This window comes from Alligator sinensis, unplaced genomic scaffold, assembly GCF_000455745.1.
Source record: "Alligator sinensis unplaced genomic scaffold, ASM45574v1 scaffold767_1, whole genome shotgun sequence".
In the NCBI taxonomy this organism is placed as follows: domain Eukaryota; kingdom Metazoa; phylum Chordata; order Crocodylia; family Alligatoridae; genus Alligator; species Alligator sinensis.
In genome coordinates, this window is record NW_005843271.1 from 93,913 (window position 1) to 107,311 (window position 13,399).

Here is a 13,399-nt window from a genome sequence, read left to right on the forward strand (position 1 = left end):
ATAGTCCAGCTTTCTGCCCTAGTCCTTATCCCAACCATCTTATACAAATCCTTGTCTCATCTATTAGTGAAAGGGTTTCCAGTGCTCACCTCCATGCACAAGGAAGTGTTGGCTAGTTTGTCCTCTGTGCTCGTTACAGGAGTTTATTTTAACCAGGGGGTTGGTACAGTCTCAGGATAGTGCAGGGAGAGGAATCTGAGGAAAGGGTGGCAATATGGGGTGTCATAGCTGCACAGGGTGGTGAGGAGGATGGGAAAGCTACTCACAGGACATGAGGCAGGAAAAGGAGGATGAGCAAACTGAAGGTTCTGTCCCTGCTCCATGTGGCCATAACTCCAGAAATTTTTTTTTCCCCTTTCAGTCTGCCTTCCCCAGAACAAGGTGTGTGTCTCATTGGGATGCACGTGGTAGGCAGGAAAATATGGTAAATGCTTCTTACAATGAGTCAGAAAACAAGCTCTTGGTCCAACCATCTGCATTAAGGAGGCCTGTGACTGTCTGCACCAATGACACCACGCAAAGGACAGAAATTAGCATTTTCATCATAGCAGCATGAGCCATTGGCGAAAGCACATCTGTTTATAGTGTGCACTAATGGCCACCCTTTCTCCCAAGAGCTGCCCTGAGAATGATGGCACATTGATTAGGACACTAACCTACTACCTGTTTCACCTAGTTCAAGCCCCTGCTTGCATATGGATTTCCTGCATGACCCTGGAAAAATCTCCCAAATGCAACTTTCATTCGCCTGGTCCCAGAGTGGACTCCAAAGTGCTCAGTGCTCCCTGACCAACCAACAGGAAGATGCAATGTACGAGTCCCCTCAAGCAGGGTTGATAATGGCAAGAGAAGTCTGATCAAGGAGCTGCCTGAAGTCAGCTAAAGGGGTGGGGGGAACAAACCTCAGGGTTGGGGAGGTGTTATAGGTCCAACACTTATCCAAAGCATTGGAAGGAAGCCACAAACACAGAGTTAAATATGCCTGGTTGGGCCCACCTAAAACTTTACTGAGCCCACAAGGCACCGGTGTCCAACGTGCAGTGTACATCACTGGTCCAGCCATTTAGTGTCTCAACCATAGAGAGCATGCAGCTAGGCAGCCCTCCACTGGGTAATGTGAATGGCCTTCAGTAGACTTTCAGTGGTGTTGTAACACTGAGGTTCTAATCCCTGCTCGAGGGGAGTGGGTCTAGTGACCAGAGTAGGCAGTCAGTAGGCCTGAGGAATACTGGTTATGGAAGTTGATCTAGCTGCATAGAGACAAAACACCTGCCCCATTCAGATACCAAGGAGCCTGAACTTGGAGACAAATGTGGATCCTAGACTCTGAAGAGCCTGAAGGACATTTATTCCTTCATGTCTTGGTTTCCCCAGCAAACAGCAGTGACATTCAGCTACAGCCTGCCCCGTACAGAGCATATGATGGGCTATCCCAAAGATCAAAGGGCTAGAACCCCTAGAACAGCGGTTCTCAACTGGGGTGGGCTTTATATCAGGTAACTCTACTGCAGGCAGGAGCACACTCTCTTCCCCCAGCCCTTCCTAGTTTGCTGCATACAGGCTAGTGTCACCAATTGAGAAGCACTGCAATAAGCTGAGGCAGCATAACAGTGGTTCTGAAGTGATGGAGGGATGCCCTGACTCTAAAAATGTGAGAACCCTGCTCTAGAGGGACCTTCTAAGTTGATCATGTTGTAGGAAGGGCCTCCATCTTTGCCCATAGGAATAATTATTCCTCTTGAGGTGTGTTCTGGATGCATTGAGAATTCACATTCAGAAAGAAGATAGAACCCAGGAGGCCTGTCTCTTGTCTCCCCACCCCACAACCTAAACTATGAGAGCTGGGAAAGATCCCAGGAATCTTTGCTCCTAGACCCCTGGCCAGAAAACCTACTTCCCTCCCAGTGCAGCCTCATCCCCATGACTTTATATCCTTTGCCAAACTCTCCATGCCAGGAGCAACTGTAGTACTGAAAACTTTCCCCATATCCCATCTACCTCTGCTCCCATGATGTTGCCAATCCTGCTTGGTCCTGTGGGTCAACAAGGCCACTCCCATGGAGGACCTAGGGAGCACAGCCTAGAAAGGAAGCACCTAGGTGGGGTTCACAAAACAAGCCAAGTGACGGCCACTTGTGGGGTAAATAGGGCAGGTCTTCAATCCTATCCTTAGGCCCCCTGGACCTTTGACAGGGGGAAAGGAGGTAGGTATTACTGATGGAACCAGTGCCTGCTTGGCTTGTTTCAACAGGTTCTACTTTTGTCCTGCAGAACTGTCTGCCTGGCCTGGACCTCTAGGCCTGAGTGCCCCAGCAAGGGAGGTGGGGGGTTGTGGATGTCAGGGTGTCAAGAATGTGGGTGAGTTATGGTGCCACTAGTGCTTCAGGCTGCAGAACCCATCACCTTCTGATCCAGCACCCACAGGAGGAAGTGCATGTGTAAGATAACTCAAGACTTTGCAGAGGCCTGGGCCATGAAGCTCAGGAGAAGGAGAGATCATTAGGGAAGGATGGGAGTGTTCATGGATGGGGCAAACAGGCCTGCCCTGGTCTGATCCTGCTTACCGCTTTTGGGGGCTACTACAGTACAAATACTGATGGATAACACAAGGCTTTACTGACCAGCCAGTTGAAAGAAATGGTTCCGTGCACAAATTCAAGAAGAAATTCCCACCCATTCACCCCATACTGAAATCAGTGACAGCAGGTCTTAGTCAAGTCTACTGTAAAACCCATTTTACTCTGTGGAACAAAGTACTGGTGTCTCTTAAAACTGTGTGGCAGGTCGAGTTCTATCAGGGGGAAGGGAGGGGCGGGGGCTGAGGAGCCACATGACTAAAGGAAGATGTAAGGCTGAAGCAGCATATAAATCCAGGGCTGAAGCTAGCCCTGCAGGCTGCCCAGGAAGGAGCTCTGCATTGAGAGAATAGTGGCAGAGCAATGGTCAGAGAGCCCACTGCTGCAAGGCCTATACCCAGAGAAGAGATGCTGTGCCAAGGTAACTCTGACCAGAATAACTGAGTTACTACAGAAGAGAAACTGACTATGGGGCTGAGATCTGAAAAGGAGCTAAGCCCAGGACACAATGGGTTTTCATGATAAAGCCAGCATGCTTGGAGGTTGGGCTGGGGTTTAAGACTATAGGGGTGGTGTGGATGTCCCATTAGAGCCAGAGGGGCACATGACTGCTTGGAGCCCTGCCAGGGGTTAGGCTCAAAGCACTGATAGGGCCAGAGATCTCAGAGCCTTTGTAGGGCAGAGATGGGGCCACGGAGCCCGCCACTGCTCTAGAGGGGAGAGAACCCATAGCCCATGAGGGGCAAGATCAATCCAAAAGGTCAGGGGCCCAGAGACAGAGATACAAAGGCCAGGGGCCTGAGATACTGACAACTGACAGGGCTGAAGCCCAGGAGCCAGGTCCAGAACAGTGGGCCTTGGCTAAGGGACCAGCTAGAGCAGAGGGGCGAAGCCCCAACAAGTGAGTAAAGGCCTGAAGTGGCCTGGTGACTCTGAGGAAAAGACTTCAAGTGGAGTGAGGATGCAGAACACCTGTGAGGCATGGCCACATCTGTAGGGGAGGTGAGAGACTGAATAGCTCATAAGACAATGGGTGCCCAAAGGGCACACCCACCGACGGACCGGGTTTGGGTTAGTGGAGGATCCGGGAGGGGATCCACTGATGAAGGAAGAATAAGGACATATTCTAGGACCCTTAGGCAGCTTCCCTTTAATGATCTAATAATGACATCAAGGCACGGCAGGAAAGAATGGAAGGGAAACTACCTACGCCCAGAATAAGACAGTAGACATTTGGCCTCCAGGGGGTGTCAGAGCTGCCCCCAGGACCCTGTCCTGCTACAATGTAATTTAATTCTAACACTATTTATGCACTGGGAGAGGGGGTCCCATTTCATAAATGTTTCTCTGAAAATCTTCTGCCAGTTTAGACATAAAGATGTAGAAACATGGTCTAAAGCTGCTGGACATGCTCTGAGACTTGCATCATGAAGGTCTCAGTGAAAATGCAAGAAATAACAAAGTTCAACTCCTGGCTAAACAGCCTCACTGCCTTCTGTGATGCCGAGTAGAAACAATGAAATCTGAAGTGAACACAGCCCAAGACCCTGATGACACTAGGAACCCTAACCTCCAAGTCAAAATGGAACACCAAAAAATAATGAACAAACCAAGGTATGTTGCAGATTGACTTGTATCTTTTGACTTGTATTCCAAGTAGAACAGAATTCTCACTGTTTTCCATCCAAAATTATATAACAAACCAAGATTAAAAGATTCCATCCAAAATTATATAACAAACCAAGATTAAAATATGCTTTTGGAGTATTAACAGGAGGTAGCAAGCCAATGGCACATCTCTGCCACTATTGGAGCATATGGATCTGACATCCACACCAACGTTACCGATCACAGACAAATACTTTTCACATAAGGACAGAAGGTGAGGAAAGAGCAATACGATATAACCAAGTTTTGGCATTTGTGATAAAGCTCTGAGTTTATTTTACCCAATACAAGCATCAGACATTTCTCTGGACAAAGCCAGCACTTTGGGCTGCCATACAATGGTCACTGTAGCAAATTTAAACACCTATATTTTTCCCCATCTGGTAAAAGTGTAAATTTATTAAAAGGTCAAAAACTATTTCTAATACAAACATGTAACAAAGAAAGTATCTTCCCAGGTCAGAACTAAGTAAGTGCTGGAGTTAAACAACATGACAATTCAAGTGTAGCAGAAATCCTGTCATTGTCAGCAGCCTTCATTACTGGTTACATTCAGGCCATCGGTCTTGAGTACAGTATCAGCATTTCCACATCATAACGCATCCACAGGTCAAATTTAAGCACAGATTTGATTGAAACAACTTTTGCTAATTTCTTTTGATGAGGAAAGTGACATGTTGGAATAAGGCAATTCTGCCTGCCTTTTGCTACTCTCCCTTGTAACTATGTTTATAGGGCAATGTGACACCTCTAGACATGTATCATCATTGCCCATTAATAGGAAAGATACCGTTGCATAGTTTTCTTGATCACATTTCTCTTTGGTATAAGTAGCACCCACTCTATACCCCATAACCTTAAAAGGCAACTAGAGGAGCTGTCCCTAGTGAGATTAACTGGCATTGGTTCAGAAGGGACTTCCTGGCACCACAAATCATATAAAACAACAGTGCATTACAAAGCCTGCTCAGGGACTAAACTCATCTTTCTGTGACTATGATTCCCCTGTGCTACGACAATTTAACTCCTGGTACTAAGCAATTAAAAAGTAACAAAATGTTGATACCAGAAATCTTATATAAAACTTTAATAAAAACCAAAGCCCTCTCCAGCCAGTCATTATTCCCATGTTAAAACAGGCTGAGTAGACAGACAGAAAATTAAAAATAGCTATACAGCTACAAAGAGAAAGAGAATTATTTTAAAACTCCCTTCCAACAACATATTGGTACAGAAGAATTTTATGTGGGACATCTAAATGAACCATGCTAGACTGGCTTGTTTAATTTAGATAGATATATATTACTTTAGAGAGATTATTGCTCAAAGTCTTGAAACTCATGGTCATCTGCAGGTGTGCATATCATGCCCATGAGTGGAGTGCTACTTTCCATCAAACCCACTAATTCCCACAATAAGCAAGAGGCCAGGCCCCACCCATTACACAAGGTTAAATAAGGAAACACCAAATAAAGTGATGAACAAAATGACGGAAAGGAAACAGCTGAGAGTCATTCGGCAGCAAGTGAAGGAGGCTGGAATTTCAGATATGCAGTATAAATTTATAGTAAAATGTATGCACTTTCCAGAGGCGCACACATCTACAGCTACAATCTAAGAGGATGACTGACAATCTCACTCGTCGGTTTTATTTTCCCTCATTTACAGCATTGTACATTCAGCTTTTCAGAAAATGGCTTCTCTCCCAGAGAATACAATACTCACTGGATGGGCCACATTCATAAGGACCTTTGTTCAGAACGGTGGCATATCATTTTGCTACAGGACAGTGTTACACCTATTGTTGAAAAGGAGGCTTATAACAGATTGATCTGCCACTGTTGAGGTATCTCCCAGGTCCCGGTCATTTTTGGCAATCTGCCTTAAAACACGCCTCAAAATTTTACCTGTAAAAGCAAACAATCACTGGAATTATATTATACCTGTCCATAAAAAAGACAAACCTATCAGAAAAAAGAACAACTGGTTTCCAAGTGACCACAGAAAATGACCCTCCCTTCCCCACTGCCCTTGAATAATCCATAATGGGAAGCAATGACTTCTTTACTGAAGTCTAAATGTACAAGCCAAAGTCATTTACAAAATGTACAGGATCCCCCCCACCCCCAAATCTGAAGTAACTGTTCTGGATTTCAGACACACACAAGTTGCTCTTCACTACCTCCTATCCCCTCACAAAGCCCAAGCATTCAGGCACCAGGAGCCATGCTCTTAAACAACAGTGAAAACAGACTTCTTACCAGAGCGGGTTTTGGGCAGGCCGGGAGCATGCTGGATGTAGTCAGGGGTTGCTATCGGTCCGATTTTCTCTCTGACTACAAAACAGAAGTTTTCTGTGATACCAAGTTCTGCCAGAAGAATTTTTAAGGCCAAGTGACTTGGCAAAAACTTGAACCAAACTGATTAGTAAGCAGGACGGATGTGCACACTACATTGCTCACAACTCAGTTTTCAGTAAAGGGAAGAGGATAGGCAGGATCCCTGCACCTGAGGGCAGAGCCTGGGGAAAGAACAGAACATGCAGCTCTCAAGATAGTAAGGGGAAAGGGTGCATGGTAGGTTTTCCATCGACAGGCAAACTTCAAAACATTTTCGTTCTTTCCATTGTTTAAAGGCTTAAAATTCAGACTTCTTTCCCCAGGGCTTGTGCCTTTTTCTTGTAGTAACAATTTACACCCCCTGTGTTTCCTATACAGCAGAAGGAAACAGCTGCTACTCATTTAGTGCCTTCATGTCCCATATTCATTTGTAATGTCAAAGCTTGTAACAGTTGAATTTCAGCTCCCTCTAAGGTAGATCTCAAATCATTGTGATTTCCACATTCAACATTTTAATGAATTGCTCTGGATAGTGTAATGATACCCCAGAAGCTTATTCCCAGCCTTTTTGATCTCCCACCTTTATTTGTGCCAGGTCTGTGTATTTGCAACAGCATACCACAACCTGTTACTATGCTTAGTCGTGAGAGAGAGACACACTGCAAAGGGGCTAGTCCTTGGGACCACCTACATGCCATTATTGTTATTCTCACAGCAACCTTTGTCTGTACTTCCTTCCTTTAGTAGCACAGGCTGGGTTTAGAAGAAGGACACTGAGGCTGATGCTAAGTGTTTGCACACATTAAAACAACAGATATTGATGAAACCATCTTTATTAAATTCTACACATCAGGAAATAGATCAGTGTGAGGAACTCTGCAAGCAATCCCACTCCTCTGCCAGAGAGAGAAGGTGGGCCTATCCCATCACAGCTGACACGAAGCTTTGGCAGGAGAGACAGACTGCCTTGAAGAACAGAAGCCCTAGAGATCATATTCAGCTGTCAATTCATGAGAGGCAGGGATGGCATCACATGATAAGCTGTGATGCTGAGAGGTCTAGTTTTAGCTTTTGCCAGCCATGTCCTGTATAGGAGGGCACCTTTCCCCAGACATACCAGTGCTACATTCTTAAGTTAGTTAATTAGCCCTCCCAGAGTCTTCATCTAATTTCAACAGTGTACCTCACCTCAAATTCTCCACAGCAGGGAAACTCCGACCATCCCATTCTGCACCCAAAACACAGAGAGTTCTGCCATAATTACCTTGTTTCTTCAGCTCCTCTTGCAGGGTCTTGCTGAATTCATGGCCATCTCTCAAGGTCACAAAGCAGTAGAGGCACTCGCCTTTCACTGGGTGTGGGTGACTAACCACTGCTGCCTCAGAAATGGCCTTGTGCTCAGCCAAGGCAGACTCTACCTCTGCAGTGCTCAGCAAGTGGCCTGGAAAGCAGAAAAAGGTAGTGCTTTACTGGATCAAGCAGTGTCTGGCTTTCCCATTCTCTGGAGCTTTCCAGCAAGCTGAGAGCTCACTGTGGAAACTCTTATACTGAAGGCAACCCTGCCATGTGCTTAAGAGAGATTCTTCTCTGTTCTACAGCAGCTGCCAGCTTGCTCAAGGGAGAAGGGATATGGGACACTTTTTTATCTTGCCATCCTCTCTGTGCCTTCTAAGAATGATAGGACTTTTGTACAACACAGGCTGATGTGCATAAAGCTTTTTGTCCAACTGATGGACAAAAAGAGCTGGAACAGGACTCTTCATGGTGGAGTATACTGCCCCTGACCTTGCAGTGTCTGACTACCATTAACAGGCACCAGCATTTCAATCAGAAATATTGCAATGCTGCATAATACTTATGGACTGTCACAGAGTTGTGTGTGTCATGTTATCAGCCCACTGTTTGAGAGAACTTGCATTCCTTTAGTGCCTTCTACCCTGAAGGAAAAGGGGGATGACAATCAGATAAGCTTCCTTTGACACTTACAGGACAGAAGGGAAGTAAAAGGCAGAATAAGAACCCCCCTGCCCCCACTTTAGAAATGTGTTTGTTGTGCTGTCTCAACATTTTACTAGGACATTTTATCCAATTGGGATTGGCTGAAGGAACAAAGGCTATGCTGCCATTGGTTAGTAAACTTGAAAAAGTAAGTTCAGTGTTAGAGATCTGTTTTTTATTTAACATTCATATGAATTTTCCTGGTAGTTGCCCTCACCAAATATATATTGCTAGTCATAAGACATTAATAGAGTAATTCACCTGACACCTCTGATCCATAGAACTGTAAGCAATAACCATGGCTGTACACTCCGAGAGCCCCCTGAACTCACACAGCATGGAATTCAAGTGCACTCTCTGAGCCTCAGTAATCTCAAATCAGTCACATAGGGAAGGCCATGCCACTGTGGAAATAAGTTTAACCAGGCCTCTTACGTGACCAAGAGGAGAGAGAAAGAGAAGAGAAAAAGATGCTGATGCTATGTGTTTCAAAATGTTCTAAAATAAGAAAAAACCTTCATGCCTTGTTTTGTCTGTGTGCAGATGTTAACCTCCTCCTTTCCAGGAACCAAAAAACCCAAAGCTGATAGCTGTTCCCAAAACAATGTGTTTGCTGAAAAAGTAAACTGCCTACGCGTGACAAACGAATGATCAACTTCTTCCTGTTTCTTTCAAGGTTGCTTTGTCTGAACCCTGCATCTTTTCTCGCTGTCTAAAGTATAAATACGCTTGTAAACTTGTAGAGGTCAGAGTTCCTTTGAGAACCCTCCTTGTGATCACTTGTATAGCTTTAAATAAACCAAGATGGCTCTGCCATTTCTGATACAACCACAACGCGAAGTTCGATTTCTTCCACACCACAAAGATAGATCATGGGGTCAGTGGAACAGCTCCAGCAAACACTGTTCCGCAGAAGCACTAGGGTGGTAGATCAGTCATTGCTTCATGTGACACAATGGGCTGTACCTGCATCCCTTCATGAACATCACTGCTAAACCCACATCTGCAATTGTCCAGGCCAGCTTGTTGTACTGCAGGTAGTGCCTTTGCCCAGGAGAGGTGGTTGACATCCTGTTGAAAGACTATCACTGAGGAACCATCAAAATGGCAAACTAAGCCAACTGACTGATTTTCTTTATTGACGCTGCCTACTAAGTAAAGCCTAGAGCCCACAAGATGGGATAAGCATGACCAAAAGTGGGGACTGGCATGTCCCAGGGAATTCTGTTGGTCTGACATACTAACAACCCCTGCAGGCTTGGGGCACTGCTTTCCCGGACTTCAAAGACCTGCAGCTCTTACATATCTAACAACGAATTGCCTTGGTCAAGAAATTCCTCTGCCAGCTCTGCACTCCTTTCTTTCGTGGCACACTGTCTCCAAGAGGTTAACTTAGAACCTCAGCATGCCTCTTAGGTGGGTGGGGAGCTCTGGAGAGGCATGCATAAGTGAGATTTAGGGAGGTCTCTGCCACTGCAGCTACTGAAGAGGTGCTGCTGCCCAACCTCCCTCGTGTCCCACTGAAGGGTGTCAGACAAGAAGAATATGTCAGCAGTGCACTGTTGGGCACCAAAATTAGAAACAGTGACCAGTCTCAACCTAAACCTATCTGGTCTGGAGACAGGCAAGACCCAGTGATTAGGCCCACTTCCAGACTGGTGAACATACACAGGATACTGGGCCAAGATGTCAAAGGTAGTATATAAGTATGTCCTATGCACCTATGTATATAAGTATGTCCTATGTATTACCTAGCAGGGTTGCTTCCAGAGTTTTGCAGCTCCATGCTGCTCTTCCCAGCAATTTCAGCTGATACCAGCTAGTAGTGGCCAAAGACTGCCATGAACAGGTCCTGATGGGGGAGCTCATGGCAAGACACATCCTGTTGGAAGGGCGAATCCCAGCTCCCATGACCCTATAAGGACTTTGTACTTGTACTGTGGATTTTATACTTGTACTGTGAATAAAAATACCTTCTATGCCCACAGAAAACAAAAGCTTTTGATCTCACCAGAAACATTCAGCATGTCATCAATGCGTCCTGTGATCCAGTAATAACCGTCTTTATCTCTCCTGCAGCCTAAAAATAACCAGAGGCATCAGTACAATGAGACTGCCAGAACATAAAGCAACTGATCAAAGACTTGTAGGACTGGAATACAACATGATCTACCATGTTTACTTGAATGCAAGATGAGGTTTTCCTCCCTAACTGGGAAGATGGGAAAAGTCCCTTGTCTTATAATCATGTAGAAGAAAATCTCATGTAATTTCTATCATTAAACTGCTACCAAAAGCAGCACATGCTCAGTAATACAAACCAGCTGTGAAATTGATTAAATGCAGCTAAGACTATGACTTTTTATGTCACAAATCTTGGAATGCTCAAAAGTTATATGCAGAAGAGGGGCAGAACATGACTATGAAGTATGTGGCCCATGTTGGGCAAACATGCTGATGGGAATTCTTTTTTTTTTTTTGGCCCTTAAAAAATGGACAGGTGTTCCCTCCTCAGAATTCCTCAGTCACCACTTCTCTCAGCCTCTCTCAGGGTGTGGCCCTGCCCTCCATGAGGTGAATCCAGACCAAGGCGCCCTGCACCTTATCTGCATATAAGTTTTTGGAGCATCCCTGGACTCGTAACAAGAACACCTGGTTCCAGTCACATGTGGGGGCTAATTAGCACATGGATCCTTTGTGTGTGTGTGTGTATGGGGGATGGTTACCTAGATTACACACACGTACTGAGCAGTGCTGAGCTGTGGGGTCACCATGGCTTGAAATGCTGTTGATTCTGGAGAGGCCCGGCCCAATTAACTATGTGGTAAATCACAAGCCTTTGGCTTTGGACTAATATCATGCATAGTTTGTACTACATATAAATAGGTGCCAAAGTGCTGCTCAAAAGTGTATTTATGGAGTACCTATACTAAAACTTGCAGCAGTTTCAAAAAAGGTAACATACCAGTTCTGGATGAACTAAGTGCATGGGTACCATATGCAAATTGCTACAGCCATGTTTAATTTCAATGTTATTGTTTTCAAATTTGCTCCTTGCTTCAATGTGCTCAGGGAGAACAGGGTCTGACAGTAAGGAGAGAATGAAAGGGCTGCCAGGGGAAAAAGCTGGAGGAAAGCACAGAACAAAGGGCTACCTGACTCCCCAGATTTATTTTCTCTGTTGTAGCAGTGGGAGGGGCACAAATTCAAGGCAAACCTCCAACAGTTAGATTCTATACCTGGAAAATTATAACAAATTTATAAATTTTCCATATATAGAACTTACTTATTTGGAGGGGATCATCTTATAATCAGGGTTGTCTTCTATTTAAGTAATTCCCTCCTCATGCCAGGCTCCACCAGTTCTAAGCTAATAGAACCCCAGACGGCCTGCACATTCTCCCACTCAAAAGCAGGGACATTAAAAAGTCATAAGATCTGGGACAGGACTGCTGCATGAGTCTTACCATCCCCTGTAACATAGTACCCTGGGAACTTCTTGAAATAGGTGGTCTCAAATCGTTTGTAGTTTCCATACACTGTGCGCATTATTCCTGGCCAGGGCTGCTTAAATACCTAAACAAAAAAGAGCACATAAGGGATACTGAATTAGATATCAGGAAACAGGAAGACAGAAGCCTGTATCAGTTTTAATTCTTGGCTGATAATGTAGGTTACTGTTTCTAACTGTTTGCACTTAGATCATCAAAGAAATGCAAAGATTTCTAGCCAGCAAGTCATCTTTTCTGTCCCTGCACCACTCCTTAGAGACTATCAACCAGTTCAGTGGGGGCCAGTGTTTTTGGTAGATGTACCACAAATTAGCTCCACCCCTCCATGTGCGACTCTCAACCCGTTCCCTTGCCTGCTCTGCTGCTCTGCTTTCTGCTTCCTGTCCTGTGCTATTCGCCCTATTCGCTGCTGGGCTGCTTGTCTCCTCCCTGATCTGCCTCATGCTGTACACAGAGGCTGCCTGTGCCTCTTGTGCCGCAGGTTGGCCACTGCTGTACTAGTTTATTCTCGAGTCCATTTTAAGATCACAGCTGCACAGAGTAGGGTGCCATGTGTATTAACAAGAGCTTCCCTGCATTAGTACATGAAATAAAATGTGCTCACACTACTTTTCCTGGCCCCACAATTTTAGATTTCATAATTCTGGGGCACTAAGTTATTTTACCCTTTTGCAGTGGAATGACTTAATCATGCAGGCGAAGAGCCATTTCTTAATCATCAGAGACAAGTAGGATTTCCCATGCACAAGCCAACATTAGAGGTCAGACACTGGGAATCCATACAACTTGCCTCGGGGCTGTAGGGAGCAATCAGCTGGGAACACCCCATTTCACTCTGGTCCCAATGGAATGCTTTCTTGGGAACTTCCCATAAGGAAGTGTTCAAATGAAGAGCCCCCAAATCCTCCTGGCTTCCACAAGCTACAGAAGCAATGAAAACCATTTAAAAGGCTTCTGTGTGACTAGCAGAGCCCTGAGTCATACTCAGTGGTAAAAGGGTGTCTCATATAACACCAACTTGAAGTCTGGAGTCAGCCATACTTAAGGGGGTGTCCTCACAGCAGAAGGTAGGCCCCCTAGCTTGGAACAAAGATGAGTTTGTGGATTCATACACCCAACAGGAAACTGTCAAGGTCACTATGATGGCCATGGTTTAACTGATGAGGGTGCAAGACACAAATCCAGCATTCTTTACCAGGAAGCCTTCTGCCTCTCCTTCCAGTTCTTGCCCCGACTCATCCAGGATGGCAGGCACAACACCAAAGAATGGGAATGTCTGCAGGGGAGGTTCACCACCATTAGGGAA

The 13,399-nt window shown here is 45.2% G+C and overlaps 1 protein-coding gene across 5 annotated transcripts in view; it reads right to left on the minus strand.

Moving 5' to 3' along the window:
- Positions 1-4,488: 4,488 nt before the first annotated feature.
- ACSS2 (acyl-CoA synthetase short chain family member 2) overlaps positions 4,489-13,399 on the minus strand; it is a 110,767-nt gene continuing 101,856 nt past the window's right edge. For 3 of the 5 annotated variants that reach the window (XM_025194638.1, XM_006038162.3, XM_006038163.3), the window contains 6 exons: positions 13,289-13,369; positions 12,049-12,157; positions 10,593-10,661; positions 7,848-8,024; positions 6,506-6,580; positions 4,489-6,151 (listed from right to left, as the gene is read on the minus strand). In XM_025194638.1, coding sequence (XP_025050423.1) covers positions 6,024-6,151; positions 6,506-6,580; positions 7,848-8,024; positions 10,593-10,661; positions 12,049-12,157; positions 13,289-13,369 — 639 coding nt within the window. In that variant the 3' untranslated portion in view covers positions 4,489-6,023. Of the gene's footprint in view, positions 6,152-6,505; positions 6,581-7,371; positions 7,567-7,847; positions 8,025-10,592; positions 10,662-12,048; positions 12,158-13,288; positions 13,370-13,399 lie in introns of those variants that run through there. The other 2 variants (XM_025194639.1, XM_025194640.1) reach the window with 2 other exon arrangements.